The sequence below is a fragment of the Dermacentor albipictus genome, chromosome 1 (genome assembly GCF_038994185.2).
Source record: "Dermacentor albipictus isolate Rhodes 1998 colony chromosome 1, USDA_Dalb.pri_finalv2, whole genome shotgun sequence".
NCBI classification, from domain to species: Eukaryota; Metazoa; Arthropoda; class Arachnida; order Ixodida; family Ixodidae; genus Dermacentor; species Dermacentor albipictus.
The window spans coordinates 332945521-332973204 of record NC_091821.1 but is presented as its reverse complement, the minus strand read 5'-3'; the positions used below and the strand labels follow the sequence as shown (position 1 = coordinate 332973204).

The 27684-nt window shown below is 45.5% G+C and overlaps 1 protein-coding gene across 1 annotated transcript in view; it reads right to left on the bottom strand.

Annotated features, from left to right (window-relative positions):
* Window positions 1-27684, bottom strand: part of LOC135910055 (uncharacterized) — a 39208-nt gene that overhangs the window by 8892 nt on the left and 2632 nt on the right. The window contains exons 2-5 of the mRNA XM_065442017.1: window positions 11265-11361; window positions 7529-7614; window positions 4545-4637; window positions 258-347 (exon numbers count right to left, since the gene is read on the bottom strand). Of these exons, the coding sequence (XP_065298089.1) occupies window positions 258-347; window positions 4545-4637; window positions 7529-7614; window positions 11265-11361 (366 nt within the window). The remainder of the gene's footprint in view (window positions 1-257; window positions 348-4544; window positions 4638-7528; window positions 7615-11264; window positions 11362-27684) is intronic.

Genomic DNA, 27684 nt, shown 5'->3' with positions numbered 1-27684 from the left:
AGCTGTCAAGAGCATAATGTGGCGACGCCCAGGGAGCTCCAGAAGGCATTGTGCATATTCGACGCGGTGGGGTCCAAACGGGTTTCTCACGTCGCCTTTCCTCTCTGACTCACTCCTGTCATATATACACACGTTCCGAACCCCCCCCCCCCCCCCCCCCCCGACGCGGCGTGCCAGACAGCAGCAACAGCAGCAGCAGAGGGAAAGTCGAAGGAAGAGGCAAAGAAAGCTTAGCTTACAAAAAAATATTTTCTCACCATTAAAAGGAAAAGCAAAGCGCAGAGCCCAGCCCCACTGGCGAACCACTCGGAGTAGCCGTCTCCAAAGATCTGGGCACCATTCTCCGTCTGCATCAAGGTGCAAGGCAAACATTTGAGACTGCAGCAAAAAGCGGCGGTGTGAAGAAGCACAAATGGGTATAATGGAGGCGCTGCATGCGATGTCTCTTGACTATATATATACACTCTGCTAGGTTTTCGCGTAATAAGGATTATTACAGATCGGTGACCTGCGCGTACATACGGCAGATTAAAAAATTATATTCTGGGGTTTTACGCGCAAAAAGAAAAACTAGATATGAATGTGAGGCATGCCGATCATGAGGAGACTCCGAATTAATTTTGACCACCTGGAGTTCTTTAACGTGCCTGCGGCCGCCGCTGCCGGGATTTGATTCCGCGCCTTCGGGCTTAAAGGCGCAACGCCAAAGGCACTACACCACCACGGCCGGCCATAGGACAGATTTCAACGAGACGTTACAGTATATGAATCATATGCTTTCACGCCATCGCAACCGTCTTTCCTACTTTAATACGCAGAAACCAAGTTCTTTACATTTTAGCACACAGGCAGTCCTAGTGTTGGGTTCCTGTCCTTGCGGCTTGAGTAACTCTTCCTCTCTTCGTGATGTTTCCCCTCGCCCGCAGGTCGAACACAACGGAGCGTGTATTACGCGGGCGCGCTGTCGGGTTTCGACCAGCCACACATTTACCTTCTTCTCCATTCCGAATGCACGTCACGCAGCTGTTTTCAGGCAAATTTAAGTCAGGCAACGGACAAAGTGCATCATTCGGTCTCTTCGAGCGTGATGAAAAGGGCGCGCTGGCAGATGGAGAAACATTTAAAAAAACGAGACGTCAAGTGGGCCCAGCAGCATGTCCACGAAAGAGATTACAAAAGCGAATGTCACAGCCGTCGCGACACGGGCAAAGGCTGTCTTGGCTGGCCGACCCACTTTCTGGAATCCTCGGTGCTTTAAGCAGCGCCCGACCTTTTAGGCCGGGCGCTGCTTCATTTCCGTGGACGCGCAGAGGCAGGCTTCATGGCAACCGCATGGAACGCCACTCCCACACATTCTTGGCGTGGCGTCGACCGGCGTCGCTGCGTCCATATGGTGTTGCGCAATAGCCACACTGCTATTAGCCAACGTGCGTACAACAATGTATCCGCTGCTCAAAAGGAAAACCTTTCGGCGGAGATTCTGCGCTGTCGTCGCATGCTGTGAAGACGCGCGCCGGAAGTGGGTGGTGCGGCCTCTATAATGCATTGGAAACTCACTTCAGGTGGCCTACAACTTCCGATGGGAACGGAATGCAAGAACGCTCATGTGCCGGTGCAGGTGGCCGAAATTAATCCGGAGCCCTCCACTATACGGCGCGCCCCTCATAAACAATTGTGCAGTTTCTAGGCGTTAAACCCCATACTTTCCTTAAACTAACAGTTCCCTTTGTACTAGCGAACATTTGCTTATACTCAGAGAAACAGCTAATTGTCTTCGAGGAGAGAGAATTTATTTGAAAGAAGGCAGAGAGGTCGGCCTGAGCTAACGCGCTCTGGCCTGCTATATATATAGAAAGAGGGATGGCACAACGGGGAAAGCAAGTTCAACATTATGATGATAAACATTCGGAAATCTCATCCATGAAGCCACTATAGGGTTCCGTGTGTTGTCTGTAGTCACTAATTCAAGTGAACCTAGAGATAAAGGCGCTAAGACGAAGCTGGTGTGCGGGCCTCCTTTGCGTGAGCAGCACCGGCGCCAAACAAAATCTGTACATCTTGTAAAGAGCTGCGATAAGAGGCTCCAGTACGGCGAGTACCTGCAGGGCACATTTAGCGGCCGGATTCTGGAGACTACCGAGAACCACGCGGATTGACCCTACCAGATGCTTCAGCATTTTCTGAACGCTTTCCTTCTCATTGTGTTCATCTCCTTGCTTGCCCGTAGTGTCACCGGCTTCAACGGCCCTATCATATTTTGATTTCATGGCGCAGACTATGCAGTACGGCCCGCTGTCATAGCCATAGGTCTAGAGGGCATCAAAGGTTATTCCGTGTCTGTATCATCTGGTGGACGCGAATATTCGCCGCATGCTCTCATCGACCTTGAATTAGCAGTAGGCGCCGTTGTTGTCCTCGATGCACGCACAGGCAGAGGTGGTGGTGGCGCCTGCGCCCCGCTATGTAATCTGAAATGACTTTGTGGCGTTTCTTTCGCGAGTGTTGGTAACATTGGCGAACAGATTGAGCAGCCTCTTTACGTGAAGATTGGTCTCTTGCCATTTTTCGAAGAATACTGACTTCTTGTTCCATCTCCAGGCATTCTTTCGAAGTCGCTTCATGAGAGCCCGAACAGTTGGGACAATTTAAATGAAGACGTATTACAGTCGGTGGTATTATGCTATCCGCTGCAACGTGAGCAGGTGGCTTTACTTCTTCTACAAACAGCGCTCACGTGTCCTATCTTTAGACATTTCCGGCACTGAAAAGGCTTCGGAACGAATGGTTGTACACGGTGTATCACGTAGCTAACTTTGACAGACGCTGGTAATGTCGAAGAAGCAAATGTTAACTTGATACATCGGGAGTTCCCCAAGTGGTGAAACTCAAGAATGCGCACCCTCAAAATACTCTTGAGGTGCGCATACTTGATTTCAAGCTCCACGTCGGAAATCACACCAGTCGTTGTCTCCTTCCCGTTAGTAATAAAGGAGCGGACGGGGATCGCGCTTGACTGCGGAATCCTCTTTAACTTCTCCAGTATCGCGAAATTTTTCACAGCTATTGTCAGGATGTTCTTGCGAGCATTGATCCTGATCTCGTTGATATGCCAAGAGGCCACACTTTCAAATATTCGTTTAGAAATTGCCTGCTCAGGGAGTTCGTGCTGTGTGATATCGACAGGGGCACGTAAGAAATCATGAAGGATTCCTGCTTACTCTGATTTGATGAAGTTGCCCCAGTCGACATAAAATGCATCTTCTTCATACGGCGGCCCATGGCTACGGTGTACTCGCTGTCAGAGTCCATGACTTCCGGCGTTGAGCTTTTCCGGGAATCGAGCTGGTTCGAGCTTCCAAAGGCACGTCGTCCGAAAATCAACGATGAAGTAGACGACTGACCTCGTTCAGGTGGTCTCGGGAGCGTCTTCTTGGTCAACCTTGATGAAATGACTCTCACGAATATGGCAAAAACGTAAAAATTGCACAACAGATAGAGGCCTACAGCACCAGTGAGCCCTGGGCATGGGCTTCTGGTAATCCATGGTGCGCTGAAAGGACGTCGTCAGGACCTCATCCACAACACGGCGTTCCGAACAAGCCATATCAGCACCAGGGCCGGCCATCACTCGGGCAGCCTGGACGCCCCCCAAGGCAGTAGTGACATCCACCCCTCGCGGGCCGAGGTTTACGTACGTCCGCCAGCAAGCGATTTCCCAAAACCGAGGAGTCCGAGCGTGGGGAGCTCCCCGCGGAGGGAGGATCGTTCCCAGGCATAATCCCTCACTGGGTGGTTTTGCTGCGGCCATACCCTAATAGCGGATGTGAGCCATTAAATCCTAGGCAAATCTACGGTCCACCGGGACACAGTCGTTTTTTTTTTGGCGTAAATACCAGCGCAAAGGGTCAAATTACGACTCGACTAGAGGCAGGGGAAGATTACGAAACACACCCGATGAAAACTGCCTGCCGAAAACTAGAAAAGACTGACCTTTTCTCGCAAAAAACAGCAGCACCGAAGCGACCACCGAACTGGGCAAGCAGGCAGCCCACTGCCAGCTCCTGGCACGATGGGCTGATTGATTGATTGATTGAGTAACTTTTATTTTACAGTCCTGCAGAACGCGTATTAGCACGTCGCGGGCCGCTCCCACGTCGGGACCGACAGGCCTAGCCTGCCAGCCGCATCGTGGGCCTGCTGGACAGCCCAACGTTGCTCAGCCAGGAGTGGGTTGCGGAGGGCCGCCTCCCACCTAGCTGAGCTGAGGTCAGGGCTTGCTATAGAGATACATCCCCAGAGCATGTGCGATGGGCTGATGCGGTTATTTTATCAGAGATGCCGCCACCCGCCTTTTTATTCTACTGCAGTTTTTTATTTTTTCAGGCACACAAAGCTCCGGCTCCCGGTAGAAGCCACCTAATCATTATAGTATTTTTGATTGCTGTAATCCATCAGCTTAACATCGTAATCTAAGACAATTCCCAAGGCATTTCACGCTGTCAAGAGGCGGGGTGAAACATAATGGAACAAGCAGTGGCACTTACAGCGGCGATTCCAAGCACGACCATGCCGACGACGCAAAGCACGAGGTCGACAATGGCGGTAACTACCCAGGGAAGCACGAGCTGGGCACGTTCCTGAGTCAGGTAGAGAGATAGATAGATAGATAGATAGATAGATAGATAGATAGATAGATAGATAGATAGATAGATAGATAGATAGATAGATAGAGAGAGAGAGAGAGAGAGAGAGAGAGAACTTCATTAATGAGAGACAAAGATACAATATAAACAAAAGCAACAACAAGCGTCTACTGCAACACAAGATGGTGGACGAGCTGTCTACCAGTCCTTTTCGGGCACATTCCTGATGTACTGAATGAAGGCCGGCCAGATGGTTAATTTTCACTCTGCTTGGAGGCGAAGTGAGCCAGACCGTTGGGAGCCACGGTCAAGGATCCTCTGTGTATTGCTTGGGTTTTTGCCAAGGTATGGCGGGCACGTGGGTTGTAGTCTTGACTTTTTCGCTTGTTGCGAAAAACTCGCTAGATGTATTAAACAGTTATTACTTCGCTAATGTTGTGATTTCCAACGCGACTTGCTTTTATTACTGTGAGCTGTGCACTGGAACACTCGAATTGTTGCGATGGCAACCGATTGGTTGATTAAGAACATAAAAGCCGACGTCCTGCATTCATCCATAGGACTGGGCCCGCGTTCACAAAGGTTATTTCTCGCGTGAGAGTTGTCCACGATCGTCTGTCCCTGCAGCGATTGTCTCGTTATCACGGAGATAAAGATTGTGAATTGGAGACGCCTGAACGACGACCAGAGACGAAGAGCTCTACTGAGCAAAGTTTTGAGAGTACGGCCCCGCATTGTTAGCGGCGTCGTTCAATGCGGCCACCGCTGAGTACCAAGTTTGCCCCGTAAACAGCGTAGACTACTCTTGTACGTTGTCACCATCGAAAAAAAAAGAAACGAAATAGAAAAATAAAGCAAATAATTATATTCTGGGGTTTTTATGTGCCAGAACAACGATTAGATTATAAGACACTCCGCTGTAAGGTACTTCAGATTAATTTCGACCACCTGGGGTTCTTTAACGTGCTCCTAAATCTAACAAGTACGCGAGCGTTTTTTTATATTTCGCCCCCATCAAAATGAAGCAGCCGCGGCCGGGATCGTACCCGCGACCTCGAGCGAAGGGGGGGGGGGTAGGGGCTATCCGCCTTCATGGCTATCGGTGCCTGTCATATCTACGTTGCAGTACGCTATGCTTAAAGTGTGCTAGAATGCGCACATTTTTGAAACATTTTTTGATATACAGTAGGGTCTTTAAAAATGGGCCACATGCGAAGCTCGACAAGCTCTTGTATGCGGCATGGGTGACCTCCCCTGAGCACACAGCCACGTCATATTCATCTTGCTGCCAAGACTTGCGCCAGTGGTTCCTTTTACTACAATCAGGAGGGGTTTTTGTTACACGTTGCAATTGTGGGCACGAAGGCAACGAACGATTTTTGATGTCATTTATATTTCGCCAAGGGACTCTCCTATCAGTTTCAAGATTCTTGATCACCAAATGTGACCGCACGAAACTGCTCGTATATGCATATTCGACTAGTCGTATCGCAGCACTCCGGAAGCACCTCAAAGGTCGCGTATAGGACAGCAACTAGGCATTACTGTTACTGCTACAATGATAGAGACTTCCAATGGCGACTATGAGGCCAGAATATCGCTGTTTCGCCAGCTTGTTCTTTTCATATAGCTTTATTAAGCTGTCTTGCACGACCTTAAGTAACATTGTCAGAGCCCTCTGAAACATCAAATATGTCGTAACAAAAAAGGAAAAACGACCGAGAGAAAGAGAGATAGAAGAAGAAATATTAGTCGCTCCTGATGCGCGAACTGACGAAGAACCGCCTGCAGCTTGTAGGTTGTTATCAGGGAAGAAACAGCCTGTGCCTGTGTTGTTGGCTGTTTCACAGCCAGCTCACGTGACAAACACGCGTTTCTTCGGCGAGTCGTTGCGCCTTTAGGTACGCGTTAAAGCGATGATAGAGGTGCTTGACACCTGGATTTTCCTATGGCACGACTGCAGCTTATCAAAGTCTGGCGTGACTACGTAAATAGACTGCGCTCTAGTTTCTTTGCCATCCGTTGATGACGTTATCTCAGCTTGCGCGTGACTGCATCACGGAAATGTACCGTAACTCATATCGTGTCTCGGTTGCAGATGGGTTCGCAACGAGGGGTGTTCTTCGGGTACATCGTTAAGGTATAGCTGACTGATCCGAAGGACCACGGGATGCATTTCTGTTCTCCCACTTGAGAGCGGCGTCGCTATCACCGTAGGACGCAAATATCACTGATAGGAACGCTGCTGCAATGACAAGTTTCTCTCGGGTGTCGCAGGACTCCGTAACTTACGCACTGATAGCTAGACACGGGCCTGCAGGTGCTGAACTCCTTTTCATCGCACTCTGCAAGCACATTTAGTCCTTGTCAAGTTCGTCTTGTGTGTCATGCCGCAACACAGCGCTGATCAGAGGGAAGCTATAGCGCAGGCAAAACTTGAAGCTTCGACTTCAACGCTTTGCAGCAGGGTATGCCCGCCATATCTATTTTGGATCTGCGCTAAGGCAAAGACAGACCGCGGAAGCTCACTTGGGGATGTGAAGTTGAGAAATTACAGATCTGAAGACTGAACGATGGCACATGGACATATATTTCATAAGTCGCTTTTGCAGTATCTCCATAAAACGGGTCTCCATGCTCATATATTTAATTTCGTTTCGACGTTACAAATATACAAACGTCAATGATACTCTCGAGATGTTAGTCTGGTTAATCGCCTGACAGGCTACTCCAGGGGCTGGGTGCCAAGTAGCAATCCAGGCGAATAATAAGATGAACGGAGAGAGAGAGAAAAGAAAGAGGTAGTTGGAGAAAAAGAGAGCGAGGGTTCCAAAAGCAATCTCAGAAATCATGTAAACCATCAAAAGTGTTCTGTGCTGACTTACGATCTTTGATCCCCAGATGAGAAGAACGCAAGTCGAAGTCCTCAAGAGGCAATATATACAAGGAAACAGGAATAGCATTGTGTTCACTGCAAAAGAGGAAAATCAGAACCACAATTCTGAAATGGGTGGCAATTTCGCCTCATTTAGTTGCTAAACGGCATTCAATTAGTTAACAAAAAATAATTTGTGCAGAAAAGTTGCGCATAATGTTACTCCGGTTACTATATTTCGTTTAGCCGTACAAACAATAACGACACAGCTGACCTTTAAATTATTCCGTTGACTGTGATGTGCGCTGGTATCGCATCTAGGCCGTGAGGTGCTCCTACTGGCGTAGAGATTGCGATCTTATACTTTGGCCAGATTTCATTTCCTTCAGCTCTCGCAGTGATAGCATCAATATTAAAATATTTCTCCTGTGCAGTGCACGAAGGTATTCGACGTCTCAAAGCCACACTTCTTGCAAGAGCCGCTTGATAGGAACATTTTACCCGCGGGTAAATTTACTCACAATTGGAAGTAAAAAAGCTCTGCGCAAGTGACTATAAGTCTGCACCGTGAGTTGTCGACTTATATATCAGTAAAATATTTTGCCTGCACAACTGGACAATTTACTCCGCAATACTTCGCCATCACTTGCACGAAGCTCAATCGTTCCGACATCGCAATGAAGACATCGCGCCAGGCATTTGAAGAACCAGCGACCAAATGCTGTCTTTTAGCTGCATACGCGCGTGATTTCGTTGTCTCAGTGCTGGAATGTTCGGGAACTGTACGAAGTAGTACTCGTGGCTACGATTGTAAACTAATGACATTTTTTCTGCTGTGGACGAAGTCGGAGAGTGCCATGTAGCCACTCTGGTCACAATTAGATAGGGGCGCTAAATTTTTGGTTATCTATATATCACTAGAGGGAGGGCCTCTTTAAATTATTAGCTGCACACCGTCTAAGCGGGACGCCAGGGGCAAATACTGATTAATTTGGACTTTCAAGCTACCTTAAGATAGGCACGTGAATAGCCTCGTTTTGTCTTAGAAGAGAGAGAAACTCGTAACGCCCCACAAATCAAACGCGTGATTAGAGAAGCAACCAACTGCTTGTGTATATCTTTTCGTCGCTATGCGACTTCGACTTTATCAATAAGTTCAACGATGGCGTGAGCTGTGCCGTATCTTTGGTGGACCCATTGTTCACGGGCGGCAGCGGTAAACGGTCTCCCCTTTCTCTCTCTTTCTCTCGCACCCACACGCACACATATAGAGAAAAAAGCTAGAAACAGATAGAAATCTATAGTAGCGGGGGGGGGGGGTAGGATGCGAAGAGGACCGTACTTCTAGTGCCAGTGACAGTGAGATGAGATAAATATGCGAACACTGTAGATTAACAGTCTTGCCCTCGTCTTCGATGCCAAGCAAACGTGCCAAGCAAGCGCCGGGCCTTCATTGTATGACATCGCCACTTACGGGGATCAACACTTACAGGGATCAGGGGGACATTCAAGGCCGCAGTACTCGCTCTGTAGAATAAAGAAGCGAGTATACTGAGGCTCTTTGGCGGCGTCATGAGGAGAGGCGGGTAGAGCGTCGATAAGAGGGCAGTAATGGCTCATTAGAGCTGACGGCAAAAGGCGAGAGCGTCGGCCGAAGAACAGTGACAAGACAACGTTCGAAGAGACTTAGAAGCGGAGGTGGGAGTCGCGGAACGACAAGACTAAGCGAACAGAACTACGCGCCACGCACGCTCAGAGAGAGATACAGAATGAGGCAACGCGGTATACAGATTGAGAGAGGTGATAGAAAACTAAGGTGTACGAAGAAAGCCTTTTATTTCGCGGGGCTAATTTTTTCGAGTAGCTTTATTGCCCCCTCGAAACACTGTCCCCCAGGCGAATGTCCCCACTTTCTCGTCAAAGCCATCATCTCTCTGTGACGCTGCGAAATTTAGTAGCCACGAACATGCGTGATGCTAGCGTCACGTGAGGTGCATGCAAGATTATACCGTTGATGATTATACATTATGTCCAGTTCGAACTGGTTGAATGAGAGAGAGGGATGGATTAAGATAATATATGTTTGAAGAAAACAAGTGACAGTGCTGGACAACGGGAAGTGACTGAGACAGACGAAGCTCTGCCATCCAACCAATATTTTATTGCGCATACAGCAATATTTATTTATTTATTTATTTATTTGTTTATTTATTCAGGTTTCCTTAGAGGTTCCCTCAGGAACATTGAGTAAGGTGCTTGGATAGGCAGGAGGAATAGGAGAACATGTCATGGTATGAATGCATTGTCAGGAAGATAGCGACAATGGAGAATCTAAAAACTGCACAAATAAATGGCCGCCATTATCCACATTCAAGATACGCGAGTTCCTTCGTGAGGAGCGATACCGAAGGCACACTCACGCGCATATCGCCTTTACTTGTCGATTCGAAAGGCCTCATATATCTTTAGTGCACGCTGGTCACCATAGCGACTTAGTATTTTGCATTTGTCAAACAAATGCACGACAACCGCACTGGGCGCTATGCACGTCTAGATGGCTGCCAACATACCCCTTCATCAGATTTGAACGTTCTCTTACGCGGTCATTAATACAACGACCAGTCTGATCGATTTAGCAACGACCGTACGAGAGTGGGATCTCGTACACTGCGTTGTGGCAACAATTAACAGGCTTTTTAGCGTGTTTCTTATCACATGTGTGGGGCCCCGTGTCTTCCCTGTTAACTTTTAGGCACATGCTAGTAAATTTGTTATTATTATTTTTTTGCCCCCGGCCTATTCAAGCCCCTGTATATATTGCTGTGTGCGCAATAAAATATTGGTTGAAAGGCAGCGCTTCGCCTGTCTCCGTCACGTCCCGTTGTTCAGCGCTGTTACTAGTTTTCTTCAGATATATGCCAACTAGTCCAAGTTAGCACGTTATTGAAGGTAATATAGGCTGTCCCACTGCATTTTCTATACTTACTTGATTTAATGGGAATGACAGTGTTATGCCGAACCTTGTCACAAAAAAAAAAGAAATACGAGAATGTCCCAAGTGCAGTAGACTTCACACACCGAGGAGCTGGTTGCATATTAAACCAGGGAATTCATTTGCGTCACTTCCACACCATTTGATTCTCAGCTTAGTGCAGACCTTGCACTAACTGAGGCATTCGGTTATTCTTCATTCACTTTCGTTGCGTTGTTCTTGTTCCGTGCATGTAGTTTTCAACTATTTTATGCCTCGCACCGTGTAACTGACAAAGTACGCCGACAAGTGCGTCAGGAATAACGATCTCACAGCGATGCCCGTCTGAAGGTCACTGACGCCGCTTCCTCCGATTAATTCAAGCGGAAAACAGCGTCGCGCACGAATTCCCGTGTCACATATGATGCAACAACAAGGCATGAGCCGTCATTGACGTAGAGCGCTCACGGAATGTACTGCACATAAAGAATGTGAAGGTACCGCGGTTGCTAACAATTTTAAAATTAAATTTTGGGGTTCACGTTCGAAAACTGCTCAACGGGCTATGAGGAACGCAGTAATGGGAGATTCGGGATGAGTTCTTACCACCTAGGTTTTTATATTGACGTGCACCCAAATCTAAGTACACTTTCGGTGTATCTAATTTTTGTACATTTCGACTCTACCGAAATTCGACCGCCACAGTCTGGAATCGAACCCGTGACCTCGTGCTCATCACCAGACCGCCATAGCCACTGTGTGACGGGTCACTGACCTTTCACCGACCCTTGGTAGTCGGGGTTGATGCGGCTGTCACTGGAGGCCACCAGGATCCGTAGGAAGGCGGCCAGGGACCCGGCCATAGACAGCGCCTGCGCGTCATGCAATGTGCGCTCTCAGTCATTCTTTGAAAGCACGTTAACCGCCAGGAAAAGAATGCGTTCTCTGCTCGTTGTAACTAGGCATGTCAGTGTAAGACTTGACGTCGCGAGATTGGATTCAGAGTCTCCGCCCTTGTGTTGGCTTTCCTTGCCCCGCCGTATAGCGCTCTCTCCAAATAAGTTTCAAAGTATACCAACAAGTTCATTGGCAACCCCGGATGCAGTGTTTGGCAGCATAAGTCCGCGTTCGCATCGAAATAGTGAAATGTGTAGTGAATACCCTGACTACCAGGGTCAGCCGTCGTCCCCAACAACATCTGCATCACTTACAACAGTGTTTAGCGCAGCATAGCGCTGGATTCATCCAGCGGCCGTGAGTTCAGTTGGGAGTTCATGCTCAGAGAGGCGTCCCACAGTCCCTTGTTAAAATGTCTGATCATTAATCGAAAAGCAGATAGTATGTATTCGTAGACCCCAGGTTTAAACCAGTTAGAACTAGAGCTAGAGCTAAGAAGAGATAGAACCTTATACTCGACTTGAGTACAAGGTTCTTGCTCTGCTCTACTAGATTTAGTATTTCTAAGTGACCACTTCGATGTAAACTTAACAAAAACTCTTCTTCTTGACGGATTGGCAGACCACAAGATATCTCTCTGCAGCATCCCATCAGAGTACAAAACTACTACTGGTAAAACGACGTCTACCTATTTCAATTTCAACTTCGCTTATAACACCAGCATATCGGATCACCTAAGTTTTGAATTTTCTTCCTTCAAGGACCTAGCAGACAACATAAACATGGACATTGAAACACTGTGGCAGCAATTCAAAGTAATTACATCTTTTTGCATCCGTAACTTCGTGCCAATTAAAACAAGAAAAACAAATAACCAGAACCCGTAGATTAATTAGGGTATAATTCACATGAAACGAAAAGTAAAACGCCTCAGAAAATGACATAAAAAACATCCAAACCAGGTTACCAGTACCACTCTCATCGAAACCATGAAAATCTTAAAAATCTAAAATGAAGAAGGCCAAGGATACTTACTATAAATATTCCCTTACCAACTTTCGAGAAATTCCCCTCAAAAGTTTTGGAACTACCTAAAACCAAAAAAAATGATTCCACCAGCAGACTAACACCGGAAGAAAGTAAAGACAGAAAACTCATGAAACTCCTATTTTCAATCAGTTTTCACTACTGATGACGGAATTACACCAGATGTTTCGATAACCTGCAACAGTATAATTGAGCCAGTCACAGTAGACTAAACTTAGATCCAAAAAAGGAAATGGACCTGACAATATCCCAAATCATTCCTCAACGCGATACGCAGAATGGGTAGCTAAATACCTGTTTCTCATCTTCAATAAATCTTTAACCTGCTTCCTTCCTACTGACTTGGAGAAAGCTAAGATAATTCCTGTGTATCAATCGGGTAACAAACCTGCTGCCTGCAACTATTGACCCATCTCATTAACTAGTATGGTATGTAAAATTCTTGAGCATATCGTCCTCAAACACATAACTTTCTACCTTGAGCAAAAACATGTTTTATTACCTTTTCAACACGGATTCCGCCGTGGGCTATCTACAGTCACCCAACTAATAGAACTTAATCATGACCTATCCTCAAGTATCGACCTCCAAAAGCAAATATACCTAATCGTACTTGACATCTTCAAAGCATTCGATAGAGTATCCTATCCAAAAATGATTAGGAAGATCAGTTGACAATAGGTGACGGACCAATTACGAAATGGGTTAAAAATTATCTCTCTAACAGGACTGAGCTTGTCGAAGTGAATCACGAGTGTTCAGAAATTACCACGGTTACCGCCGGTGTTCCGAAAGGTAGTGTCCTTGCCCCAATCTTATTTCTAATATTCATTAATGATCTGCCTGGTATTGTCAGTACTAACATAAGACTATTTGCTGACGATTGCATAATTTATCAAGAAATCAACTCACCACAGGATCACGGTATACTGAATCGTGCGCTAAAATCAATAACAGACTGGTGTTGCAAGTGGCAAATGAGTCTTAATGTAAGCAAATCAGCCGTCATGCATATTACTAGAAAGCAGAACATCTCTGTATACCCTTACGCAGTTGGCAGCATATCAATGACAACAGTAAGAGAATATAAATATCTTTGGCCTAGTAATATCAGACAATCTCAGGTAGGACTCTCACGTTAAAGCCGCAACATCTAAAGCTTTGAAAAGACTTTTCTTCCTCCGTAGGCGCCTCCATCAAACTACACCAGAAATTAAACTACTCGCCTTTACCACATTTGTTAGACCTATCGTAGAATACGCGAATGACTCCTGGTTTGCACATACTAATAAACTAACAACAATGCTACAATGAGCGCAGAGAAAGGCAATCAAATTTATTTGCGATGAATACAACCTAACTGCCTCTCCATCCCAACTAATTAACAGAACCGGATTTTTCACTTTACAATATCGTGCCAAACTTGCACGTCTGAAAGTAATCTACTAACTACTACATAAGATATTGTTTACAGATAGCTCCCACTACTTGATTAAATCTGAAACTAGGCAGACACGCCATAATCATCCCATGCAATCACAACAAAATTACCGTTTCAGCACAGACTGTTTTAGATTTTCATCTTTTCCACTCGCAACCAGAAAATGGAACAACCTACCTTCACATATTATCCTCAGTTAGTCACTAGAAGCCTTTTTACAATCTTATGAGATTCACCTACATGCCTTGCAGACATGACTTGTCAACCTTATTCCATTGTGTTGCGATTACCATAAAAAAGCTGTTGGTTATGATTTCCTTAAACCATTCTCTTCTCTGTAAAAATTGTATAATGCAAAAAAATATGTAGCCTAATACACTTTGTACCACTCCTTGTATTTGTGCATATTGATGACTAATATTGCATGTTCTTTGTGAACAACAACATTGTAATGCTTTCACTACTCTACTCCATAATAAATTAGTCCGCCTCTATACTCACCCTTCGATTTGTATTTATTGTATTGTACGTTTCTTACCCTCCCTGCGATAATCCCTTCTTGGGATTGGCGGTATCCTATATATATATATATATATATATATATATATATATATATATATATATATATATATATATATATATATATATATATATATATATATATATATATATATATATATATATGTATATATATATATATATCTTAAGCGAAGTAACTAAATAGATAGACTTAGCGAGTGGGTGAATGATTTGTTAGCGTATAGGCGGGGTTTAACCACGGACGCTGACGCCGGAATTATTCTGCCAAGCCTAAAGGCACCTGAGCAATAATGCGGATTTATTTTTTTCACGATGAAGTCGCTTTACGTCTCCTACTACCCAAACATCTATTTAAAGAAAAACTCGCAAGTCTGCTGATGAGGCACATCTCAGAGCTCGTGGTTTCTACAACGATCCAGACATACAAGAGCAAAAAATGAAAATGCGATCACAGGCGCAGCGATAAGGGCGCACATATACTGTTCGAAACAAGAATCGAGATATTCCGTGAGCCTAAATGGAAAAAGCAACGCTGATACGCACTGTGTGCTCCAGTGCGATAAAACTAAGTCTAGGAGGCCTGTTTTTCGTCAAAGTCTATTGTTCTTTCGGGGCATGTCACGCTGGGAATTCCTGGCTTTAGTCGGTTCGGCGGCAATACATAATTATTGTAAGATAAGTTAGACGGCATCGCCATGATACTTCACAGAAAACCAGACGGGAAGCTTCCCAAGTTTAGAGCAGTTTTGAAACTGCCCCCCCCAGTCTCCATCGCAAGGTCACGCAAACGAACACATCGGGAACGTTACCATACCAATTTAACCGGGATAATGGCGACGCGCAAGTGTTCCTGGTGACCTCTTGATAGCATGTGATGAATTATACGTAAATCGTGTAGCCTGAGAAGTGAATATCCCTGCACTCCGAGGAAGGAGGATAACCTAGCTGCTTCACTTTTCAAACGAAGCAATGCAGGCACGCGTGGAGTTAGTGCCGCTGGCGCACAGCGCATTGCCGGCATTTGCTTCTCAGGGGCTCTCTATTGCAGTTCTGCGCTTCATACAACTGGCTAACAAGGCCGTAGTGTCATCTAAAGAACCTATAGAGTGCGTGTGTGCTATTGGAAAGATCTCGGGAATGTGCCTGAAGGACCCGCACTTGCATCGATCGGTGGAACGTGATGTTCAGCACACCAAGGCTGTCAACTCCCGAAAGCATGACGTTTATTTTAGACCGACAATTTTTTTCGTTTTTCTCCGTTAGTAATTTTAATGAGCAATCTTCATATGCTCAACTGCATATAATTAAAAAAAGAAAACTTGATATTGTTGTAATTACTAGGACGTAGGCACAATTTTATATTACCGTTAAAAAAAGCCTCTTTAATATTTGCAAAATGATCGAAAAGTGTTCGATTCGGTATCGAGATTTACTTCTTGCGCATTCCTAAAAAAAATTGCGCGGAAATTCTGGACGGTGATTGTCCATGTAAGCGAATAGTCTAACGCTTCAAGAAATCAATTCACTTTATTAAGGGAATGATGCGCTTGACGACATGTATTCGTTGTAGTGGGGTATTTAGGTAGTTTTTTGTTATTTGTTTTCGCAATTACGCAGAGCGCGAAGCCGTCAACCAGCACATCTATAGTGGCAGTATGGGGGCACAGCTCGTGCGTCATGTGACAGTTGGCGTTCGGCAGCGAAGGCGCTCCGCACGCGCAAGTGCCTTTCCAACCTCCGACCAGCAATCTCCGGCCGGCTGCCCACCACCGCTAAAACGGGCCAAAGAGCCAAAGAAAGCTACTTGCTCCGAAATTCTGCACACTGTTGGGTCGCGAGCCGTAGATTGAGGGACTGTATTTCTCAATTTCGAGCTCCGCTGTATGCTATACAGGGCGTCCCAACTATCAGGGTGTCTCAACTATTGCCGCGCGACGGGCCGCTCGAGGCACTTTTCGTGTATTCGCGGGCTCCTTTCAGCCTAGGAAAAAATTAAAAAAAAAAACATTTATGTAGCACGTATTGAGCAAGGGAAAGCTGTATCAGGAGTTGTTTTTTCTATGTTACTCTACAATTTTGTGATTACACTGTTATCTAATTATAATATTTGCGTTGTTGAATAACTAATTAATACTAATTGTGTAATTAATTGGCATGCAAAATAACATTGAGATCTCAAAGCGACAGCAAACAACATATCCTTATTTCCTTGGTTCTGGCTATATATATATATATATATATATATATATATATATATATATATATATATATATATATGCGTGTGTGTGTGTGTGTGTGTGTGTGTGTGTGTGTGTGTGTGTGTGTGTGTGTGTGTGTGTGTGTTCACGTGCATTCACGAGCAATTTAGTGCTAAGTGTTTGATAAAAACTATGCCTACGAAGAAAAATGGAATAACTAAAGCAGTTGAACTGGTTATACGCAGGAAATAGCACTCATACTCCCAGACGGCAGCGAATCGCGAGTATCCCGTTACGTAATCTACGGTTTAAGTTGAGAGACACAATATAATTGCTAGTAATCGTACTGCGCCAGCAAATGATTCTCACGTGGAAAAGGCATTAGAATCGCTAACAGCATAATATTGTGTACTTCTACTATATATATATATATATATATATATATATATATATATATATATATATATATATATATATATATATATATATATATATATATATATATATATATATATATATATATATATATATGTGTGTGTGTGTGTGTGTGTGTGTGTGTGTGTGTGTGTGTGTGTGTGTGTGTGTGTGTGTGTTCACGTGCATTGCCACGCGGCGCAGTGAGAGAACGTAACCGTCGTAGTGGGCTCGTAGGAACTGCTATTTTTGAAATGCGCAAGAACGAACAGACATCTGAAAGACGAAAAACAAGAGATATCTCAGGTGGCATTTACTTTCTTTCCTGTATTCAGTAGCAGGTAAAAATGCTGCTGCGATAACAACAAAAAAGAAAGGCCTTTGAACCCGCTAGACGCTAAGAAGGAAAGCGATGGCGAAAATTTCAAGTGTTTCGTTCTTAGTGAGAGTATCAACGATGAAGACGATAAGGATGAATTGTATCGCACTGCGAAAGAGGGAGAGCGTTATCAAGGACACTACCTCCGAATAGACATGATCATGACCTGCGGCGTCGACTTCTCCTCGTAAAGCCACATTCCTGCGCAACCTCAGATCCTCAGGTCTTTCGCAGCCACAAATTGTTAAGCGTGATCCACAGAAGATGTTTCACTATATGTTGATGCAAGTCAATGCAGGGGTGTGCTCTTACTTAGACGTACTCTTAAGCATGTACTGGATTGGCAGCCCCCAAGTAACGGGGCGTTCTAGTGAACTCCCGTTCTATTGCATGCAGGCCACTTCAAGAGGCTTTCAGAGACTTCAAGAGGATTCAAGAGGCTCGCAAGCTTCGTATCTGAGATCAAAGGACGCTCCAAACAAATGTTTGTTCACTTTTCACGACCACGGCATTAGCATAAGATTATGATTATTTTCATGTATGCTATGAACCTATAAAAAACGTTTTCTCAAGTTATATATTTTGCATTTTCAACTCATGCGAAACATTTGGAGCGATTCACGGACACTCGAGATGATCAGTGCTATTGCAGGGGCCATATATATAAAACTGTATATTATAGCGTTCTCAATGGCAAAGCGTCTGAGCTGCCGTTACCTTCTGTAGGCAAAGTTGCTTTTGGGAAGGCTGTAGATCGTACCATTCATGTAACTCTATTCGGGTATAGAAAAAGCCACGTGCTAGTAATACGTAAAAGCACGTTTGTTTTTCGTTTCGCATGAATTTAGTGATCGATCCTCATTTCTGCAAATCGGCCTTCACGCTAAGCGTTACGGAAGCTCAAGAAGAAACCATATATAGGGCCAGGTTACTCGTACATTTGAACTACTGAGGCGAAGCGACAGCAGCGCATTCTAGCCGAGCTAAAGAGAGTGTTCCCTGTATTGCAGAATTTGTCTCTGCGTAAATGACGAAGAAATCACACAGTAAGAAGGAAGTTCAAGGAACTGCCACGCGGAAAGCTGCTTATTTCTGCCTTTGCTGGTTTCTCTACCTTTGTCGTTGTATTATCTGCATTCACTTGGTATGTGGAATAACCAGTTACGAGGTAGAAAGACAGGGAAAATAATGCAATTAAGAAGTTCTCCAAACACGATTTCCTCTTACCGCGCTCACGTAGCCGATGATGACGCAGGCGAACTTCGGCGTGACGAGCCCTCCGAACGGCTTTACGGCAGCGAACATAGCGCACCCCGAGCACGCTGGCTGGCCGTCCACGCGCCCAGATCGCCGCAAGTGGCCCAATCCCCGTAGCCGATCGGCCACAAGTAGTACACTGTCTCAATGCCTCCGATAATGCATCGAGAGCTGGGACAAAAGAAAGAAAGAGGGCGAGAGAGAGAAAGAAAGAAAGGGGTGACAAGGAGCAAGAGCGCGGGAAAGGGCAAGTCGCGGTGTTTTCGTCATCCCTCCTTCCCACATAGACGTTACGTACAGTGCTGTCGAAACTCGAGCCGGACAGCTTGTTTTCAGTTGAGAGAAAACAATCAGTGTACCTTCCCACCTCCACGCACTTCGCATTCGGTTCAATAGCCAATCAGGTGGGAGACAGCCTGGGAACCCATTGTTGATGAGAACGGAACTGCACGGAACTAGCGAAAATGTGTGGGGAGGGCAACAGCAGCGAGATCGTGAGTCGGGGATGACAACTAGTGATCTCATACGCCGCTGATAAAATTGAGGGAGGTACGCCAGGTGACAATGCTGCGAGTGCGCTGGTGATAAAAGGGAGCAAGTAGAAGGAAACAAAAGCTACATCAGAAAGCTCGTTTTAGCCATGCCAAGTGCAATTGTACTACAAAAACGCAACGCTGTGAGTTAGCTGACGTGAAAACCAGCTGAAACCGTCCGCATCGGTTGGAACAGCGAACTCAGATCAATGGCGTACATGTTTCGACTGATCTCATTCTTAGGTGCCGAGAACAATTCCTAACTATTTGCCGTAGAGCGACTTCTGAAGTCGTTAGAGGGAAAAGAGAAGTTGAGCACTCGCAGTTAGGGGTTTTGACAAGGATATTTTCTTATAAGGCTGACACGGTAGGCAGGAACTAGGGACTGTATGCGCGCACCTCATGGGACACGGAGACGTTGAACGTATTAGGTAGGGTAATCGTAGGCTGTGCAACGGCAGGTGGCCCAAAGATGACACAAGACTTAAAATAAGAGAAACTCACTGGGCGAGCTTAATTTTGTCCCGTGACTTTCTTGCGCTATCACAGCAACCATGTTTGGACCGTCTGCCCATAAATTGACTTGAGATTGTTTGCTTTCCGGGTCGAAGTAGCTGAACGCCGAGGCCATACCGCTTTCATGGCACCTCAAATTTATCCAACCGTGCTATGGAAACCAAATAGCATGTGTCTGCTAGGCAACTCTTTTTAACGTATTCTCCACTAGCACGTACATATATCAAGCAGATCAGCGTTAAAACAAATTCATACGAAAAGGAATAGAAGGACGGTGCCACCTACAGGTGTACCTAGCCTCGCAGAGGCTAGGTACGCCTGCTCGGGCGGGGATATATGCCCCGCACGAGTGTCTCCTTTTAACGTGTAGAGAGGGGGTTAAACGAGTAGCCCGATTGGTATTAATTATATCAAGAGAAGCCAACAAACCAGGACACCAAGGAAAACATAGGGGAAATGACTTGTACTTACTAAAGAAATGATCAATTAATGGAAATGAAAATGGTTGAAAAACAACTTGCCGCAGGTGGGGAACGATCTCACGTCTTCGCACTACGCGTGCGATGCTCGAACATCGCACGCGTTTGCGAAGACGTGGGATCGTTCCCCACCTGCGGCAAGTTGTTTCTTCACCCACTTTCATTGCCATTAATTGATATTTTCTTTAATTCAATTAGTAAGAACAAGTAATTTCGCCTATGTTTTCCTTGGGGTCTTTATTGGCTTCTCATGATGTCCTTTTAACGTCATCATCATCAACAGCCTATTTTATGTCCACTGCAGGACGAAGGCCTCTCCCTGCGATCTCCAATTACTCCTGTCCTGCGCCAATAGATTCTAACTAACACCCGCAAATTTCCTAATTTCATCGCACCACATAGTGTGTTGCCGTCCTGTAGTGCGCTTGCCTTCTCTTGGTACCCATCCTGTCACCCTAATGGTCCAACAGTTACATAATCTGCGCATTACATGACCTGCCCAGTGCCATCTCTTTCTCTTAATGTCAATTAGAATATCGGCTATGCGCGTTTGATCTCTGAACCAAACCACTCTCCTTCTGTCTCTTAAAGTTATGCCTGGCATTCTTCGTCCCATCGCTCTTTTCGCGGTCCTTAACTTGTTCTCAAGCGTTTCTGTCAGTCTCCAAGCCTCTGCCCCATATGACAGCACTGGTAAAATGCACTGATTGTACACTTTCCTTTTCAACGATAATGATAAGCTTTCAGTCAGGAGCTGACAATGTCTGCAGTATGTGATCCAACCCATTTTTATTCTATGGATTTTCTTCTCATGATCAGGGTTCTCTGTGATTAACTTACCTAGGTAAACGTACTCCTTCCCAGACTCTAGAGGCTGACCGGCGATCCTGAACTCTTGTTCCCTTGCCCGGCATGACATTGTTCCCTTCCCCGGCATGTCATTGGCAAACGGAAGGTTGCTGAGGTATTCGCCGTCGAACCTTACTCCTAAGCCTTCCCTCTTTAATAGCTTGAATACTTTTTCCAAGCACGCAGTGAATAACATTGGGCAGATTGCGTTTCCTTGTCTGACCGCTTTCTTTATAGGTATCTTCTTACTTTTCTTGTGTAGAATTAGCATGTGTGGGACTAAACATGCCACCAGGTGGCAAGTGTGCGAGGGGGTCAAAGTTAAGCCGGAGTTTCTCCCTACGGCGTCTCTCGTGAACATAGTGCGGTTTTGGCAGGTAAAAAAATCCGGAATTAATTTCAATTCGATAGCCAGCAGCCTGTAGGATGACGCTACAATGAAAACACTTTCGGAGTCCTCTGCCGTAGCTTCGCACCGACGTCTGGCCGTAGGGTGCCAACTTTCGCTTTCATGAATCTTTCTCCAGCTTTCGACTTTTATCTGCGGAACTTATTTCCCGAGTAATTGTTCCCGTGCTACGAGTCGTCGATTAATTCAATCTCGCGCTGCCAACTGGCAGCTGCTTCGCTAACTCAGTTGGCAGAGTGGTTGCTCCGGAAAGGCGGTGGTTCCGGGCTCCGTCCCTGGACCAGGACAAATGTTTTATTCCACTGTGAAACCCGCAGGGGTTTCCTTTGTAGCTTCATGTTAGAGCTTTCCAAAGTCGACACGGCGAATAAACTTATCGCTCTTGCACGCGAGCTAACATAGGGCCGTGCTGTGAGAGTGAAATATTCAAGCCACTTTGCAGACGCATGCCTTCATTCCCTCATTTCTAATTTACAGCTCGGTCTTGCCTATCACTGCGTACGTTGTCGCCTACAAGCTGTCTGTGGCTTAGAGTAAACATATACAAGTGCACATTCTTTGCGCATACGAATGGCTGATGGCCCACTCTGTGAATTTTGTGCGCAGCGAGACGATCGTACACGTTGTTTGTGAATGACATCATGCAAGCGCACAAAGAACAGCATTCTTCACCACTCTGGACTAGATGGACAATCGTCCACTCTCAGAAATCCTTATTCTTGGACACTGGTCTCTCGATTGACGACGCCGGCTCCAGTGGCGTTCAACGTGGTGCTGCATTATTTAAGAGTGACCGGCCTTTGACTACACGGCACTGTGACACCGTGGCACATTGTGTGTGAGATTAACACTTATACAGGTAGCGTGCGACAGCGCATCGGCTTGCCTCCTTTCGTCTCCTCTTTTCTACGGGGTAGCCAACCGGATATATACTCTGATTAACCTCCCTGTTTTACCTCGTCGCTTTATTTCGTTTATGATATATTCTGATACGTGTTTCTGTGTACGTTAGTTTCCATAATATTAATTTTGAAACCCTTTCTGAGGCATTATTGATTCAAGGTCTTCGTCATTTGCTGCAAGTCATCTCTGTGCTGCTTAACAGAACCTCATCTTCGCAGCAGACGTTATGTTTAACCCATTAGACTTTACTTCGAGTCCTTCCAAATCTAGCCTTTTGAATTATTCTTGCAGACCTGCAGTCAGTAGCAGAGGAGTCATAGCGTTTCTCGACTGGGCATCATTCTTCACTAATTTTACAGTTATTTCCTTGGATAAGTGTGGTGGATTTACGAAAGCCTTATAAACTTTGCATTAATAAAGGTCAGTACACCACTACAAGTGTATTTTAATGTCTTTGTCCGCACTGTTGGAGGAATTGACGTGGTAATCGATAGATGTGCGCCAAACGTACGTAAAATGGGCAGATCTGAGCGCCCCACTGTTCATAAAGCTTTGCGCACCACTGAACAATAATAAGGTTCACGCACAAATTTATAAAAAAATTGATACGCTAAAAGCAAGCGAGATGTAAGGTTGAATTCTAACCATTTTTTTTTTGGAATCATCGTATTTTGTTGAGAGAGGGGGTGGGGCAAATACACGGTAATAAAATTCTCTTCGTTTAAAGTACACAAGAAATTACCGACGCATCTACTCATAAAGAACAGCAAAACAGCTAACCAGAATCAGTTTAAAGTAGTACAGGTGGTCGTTATGATTATATTGCCTCCGGCATGGCTAGCCCGGCAATCTGGATTCACTGTTGCTCCGCCGGAGTGTCTATTTCCAGGATTTCAAGATATGTATCACCGCGTACCTATGAGTCTAATGCAGTCATGCCCCTTTAATACACGGACACCCTCGTTGCCGGTCACTGATCATAAAGCTAGTCGTTCTCAATAGCGCATTTTACTAGAAAACATTAGACATTTGTTGAGAATGAAATGCTGTAAATAAATTTCATGTCAGCGCTTTGCACTGTTCATTGGAATTGAAAATTGAGAAGATATGAGAATACTTCAGTGCACTATTCTAGTCACTGCTATCATTAAGAAATTTGAAGCACCTCACGGGTCGGAAGGAATGGGATGGAAGACCTCGTGTTGATGTAATTCCGAAACAATGAAGCATTCGCTCAAGGAAAGTCTATCCGGTAGAAGTGTCAAAGAAGTTGGCAAGTGCCAGTTCGTGATGAAGCTAGCACTCAAGTGGAAATGTTTCTCTGTCTCCAGTGACTTCTACGCATTTGATGACAGTAGAGCATCTGAAAGACGTAGAAGGTCAAGTCATCGCCTGTCTAAGCCTGCACGCTTCAGAGAGCACGTGAGTGCAGAAGCTGTCACGTGAGCATCGAGGAGCAAAAGACGTTGGTCAATGCGGTCGTACTGACAGCGCAGCGTTTCGTTGCCTTCGGCAGGCCGCACACTCTTCGCCGTCAGGACGTGCGTGCTTTCGGCTCATTTACGTATTTGGGGGGAGCTCCTGTCCATAACCGACATTTCCCACATTAACGAGACAAAAATACATGGACTTCTACGGTTTCAGACGTGTTTCCATACTAACGAGACAAAAAGGCTTTATCGGAAAAGATTGATGCTTACAAAAATTGTCATTATCTATAGTTCAAGTCATCCATATTAACGAGCATCATAATAGCGAGGCACGACCCTGCACTTTTTTCTGAAGTGCCTAGGTGCTGCATCGGTACGTCTCTGCACATGTTGTATTACAACGCCTTCTGTCACTGCCTCTGTACTGTGTTTCGAAACACGTTAGCAGCGGAACGCAAAGTACAAGATAAGGTTTCATCATATGTTCACATTCGCCCCCTTAACGTGAAGGCTTGATAAGAACAAGCGGGCATTGTGAAGCAAACGTGTCGAGCAAAGTGGGTCGGCTCTATGTGTGTCACTTCGTTCAAGGTTGTTCCATTTTGAGACAGCGTGGCTGCTAATAGGTGAACTAACTCAACAATGTGCATACTACGTTCTTCAAGCTTTCCTTAGTTGAAATAAAACTTGAATTTAAAATGAAGGGAAATATGACACATACGGTAAGCATGAAAATGGAAAAAGAAAGATCAGGGACTTGCCAAGAGAATCCATGTTCCTAATTGTTTAAGCATTGTTAAGAATTAAACAAGTACTTTTAGGTCGATGAACTTGTGAATATCGGTCAGTGGAATATCGCTTCGCTCCGAGGAAGATGCGCAAAATTTTGGAAGAACGGAAAATCTTAGGGTTTAGTACCCTGCTGTACTTGCTGAGGAATTCTTAGAAATACCAACTACGACTGCAAACAGCGAACGAATTATCATTGCTATGGTATTTAGAATGCAGGATCGTCGTACTTGCCTCAAGCAAGAAAAAACGCACGACTTTTCGCTTTTGCGCCATTTAATAGTAGCATGTGTCCTATGCATGTTTTCGGCCTTTTATCTATATTTAGCTCGTAATTCCACAAGAGAAGTTAAATGTCACTTAACCCCGAATTTTTTCCTTGTTTTTTTTTTGTCATCACCACAGCAAAGCTTTCATAATGTCGGGCCTGGTTGGGCCGGGCTCGGATGGGCCGGCCCGGACAAGTTTGTTCTTACTTTTTGCCGGTCGTACTTTTTGTCGTAAGCACGGGGGTTTGCGCCAGGTTCTGGTTCGGAACCACATCCCGTGCATACATGTCTGTGTATACCACACATGTTGTGTGTGGACTCCGAGGGAATTGAAGCTCTTTCACCATGCCTGAGTTGCTTGCAGCGATAGATGGTGCCAGTCGCAAGACAGCACCCAGTCCAGACTCTATTACTTATGAGGCTTACGAGAACCTGAGTGGCGCTGTGCTGCCTCAACTCTTTGACACCATTAACAAGGTATGGCTAGATGGCGTTGTCCCTCCGGATTGGAAATCGGCTATTATGATCCCGATTCCGGAACCAGGCAAGCCGCCGACCGACCTTGGCATCTTCCGACCCATTTTCCTAACGTCATCGTTGTGCAAGCTTGCTGAGAAAATGCTAGCCATACGACTTCGTGGTAGCTAGAGCACCACGGTTTCTACCACCCTGCTCAAATTGGTTTCCGTCCATCCATAGGTACTGAAGAAGGGCTGGCTGTCTTGGCATCCTCAGTTTTATGGTCAACTCGTAGCCACACTGCCCGTACTGTCCTCGCTATGGGCGTCGAAAAGGCTTACGATAACATAAGTCATGCTGACATCTTGGCTTCAATTGGCATGCTACATTTCCCCTATAGAGTACGGAAATTTGTCAAATCTTTCCTTGAAGATCGACACTTTGCAATTCGCCTCGTTGGTGACGCCGTCGGCTCATTTGTCCCTCTTCGCGGCGTACCCCAGGGATCGGTATTGTCACCCACATTATTCAATATTGCTTTAATCCCGCTTGCATGGCGCTTACGTGACTGATAGATTTAATTTTGAAGTAATTCCCCAGTCATGTTCCTCAGTACACATCGATCAAGTTCTTGTCAATTGTCAAGCAATTTAATTTTGAAGAATCGCCAATCGCTGGGGCCAGCGTAAACTCTTTGCAACACCCATTTGCACCAGACATAAAGTTCTTGTTGTACGCTGATGACATCATGGTTTAGAGCACTCATCGTGACCTGCAGACTCAAGCCGCTGTCCTTCAATCAGCCTTAAACATCACGTCGACTTACGCTTCTTCGGTCGGCCTTAAGCTTTCCGTCAGCAAATCTGCTTACAGGCCAGTCGCCAATCGCTGGGGCCGGCGTAAACTCTCTGCAAGACCCACTCGTCTTCATCTATCCGGAACCCCACTTCAACAATGTTCAACTAAAAAAATTCTGGGTCTGATGGTCCACGAGTCGGGAACCGGAACTGCTTGGCTATCCAGTGCTAAAAAGCAGGCGATTCAGGCCTCGGGTCTGATTAGGCGCACTGCTGAATATAACACTGGCGCTTATTTGCTCGATTAGGTGAGTTCAAAAACGTAGGTTGGCCCATTTAAGTGAACTGCCCCTGCATTCTGAGCATAAAATTCTGCAGCGCGTCTTGTACATTTCCACAAAGCTTATAGGTATGCGCCGTAATCAGCACTTAACCTCTTAGCGCGGTTAATTACTTGCATGACTACTTCGCTGTGTCAGCCACAAACGTGGATGCCCTCATTTAAGTCCGCTGAAACTGCTACATGGGCCTATCTTAATGGCCATTTCGTGTCTCTAGTGTTAGCATGGGCGATATAATGCTTTCTTATTTATCATTACTAAGCAGTCTACCGACGATAAACGGGCGTCAAGACCCGAGGGATCGTGACTGCTGCGAAAGCATTGCCTTGCTCTCTTAAGGTGCAAGAGATTGGCCTCTTAACACAGACTTTATAGTGCCTACCTGATGCGGAGAGAACGCACTGCATACTTAGCGCGCTCCGCATTTATATCCGCATGTATAATGTGCTACCGTATTCCGTGGTAATGAGAGGTGGACAAATGCCCTGATTTCTTTTTGTTTTCCTCCCTTACCTCCACGTTGAAAAATTCGGCCGCCCTCCATCACCTTCACAACAACAACAACAACAACAACAACAACAACAACAACAACAACAACAACAACAACAACAACAACAACAACAACAACAACAACAACAACAACAACAACAACAACAACAACAACAACAACAACAACAACAACAACAACAACAACAACAACAACAACAACAAACAACCAGCGGCAGCAGCAGCAGCATGGAGAGCTTGCTTCAATTTCGCAATGCTGCTGCTGTTGGCTGCTGCTGCTGCTAGCTGCTACTGGCTGCTGTTGCTGGCTGCTGCTGCTGGTTGCTGCTGCTGCTGCCTGCTGGCTGCTGCTGGCTGTTGCTGCTGCTGCTGGTTGCTGCTGCTGCTGCTGCTGCTGCCTGCTGGCTGCTGCTGGCTGTTGCTGCTGCTGCTTTAAAAAAAGAACTTTGGTGGCAATTGCTACACTTCGCTGGTAGTTAAATAAGCCTACATTAATGCACTAATAATTAACAGCTGAAGTTGCCGAAGCGAACGGTTTTCCAGCAATAAATATGTTTGTTAACAGCACGAAGTTGACTATTATTTTTGTACAATGCATGCCCATGGATGGCGAACTATATGGAACATAGATGTATGCGGGGGCCTAGTGCTGTCATGTTTCTACTAAATCGCCAGCGGTGTATCTCATGCCTAATGTTTCAGGCTGGTTACAGGAATTTTAAAACCGGAAATTTATCGGAA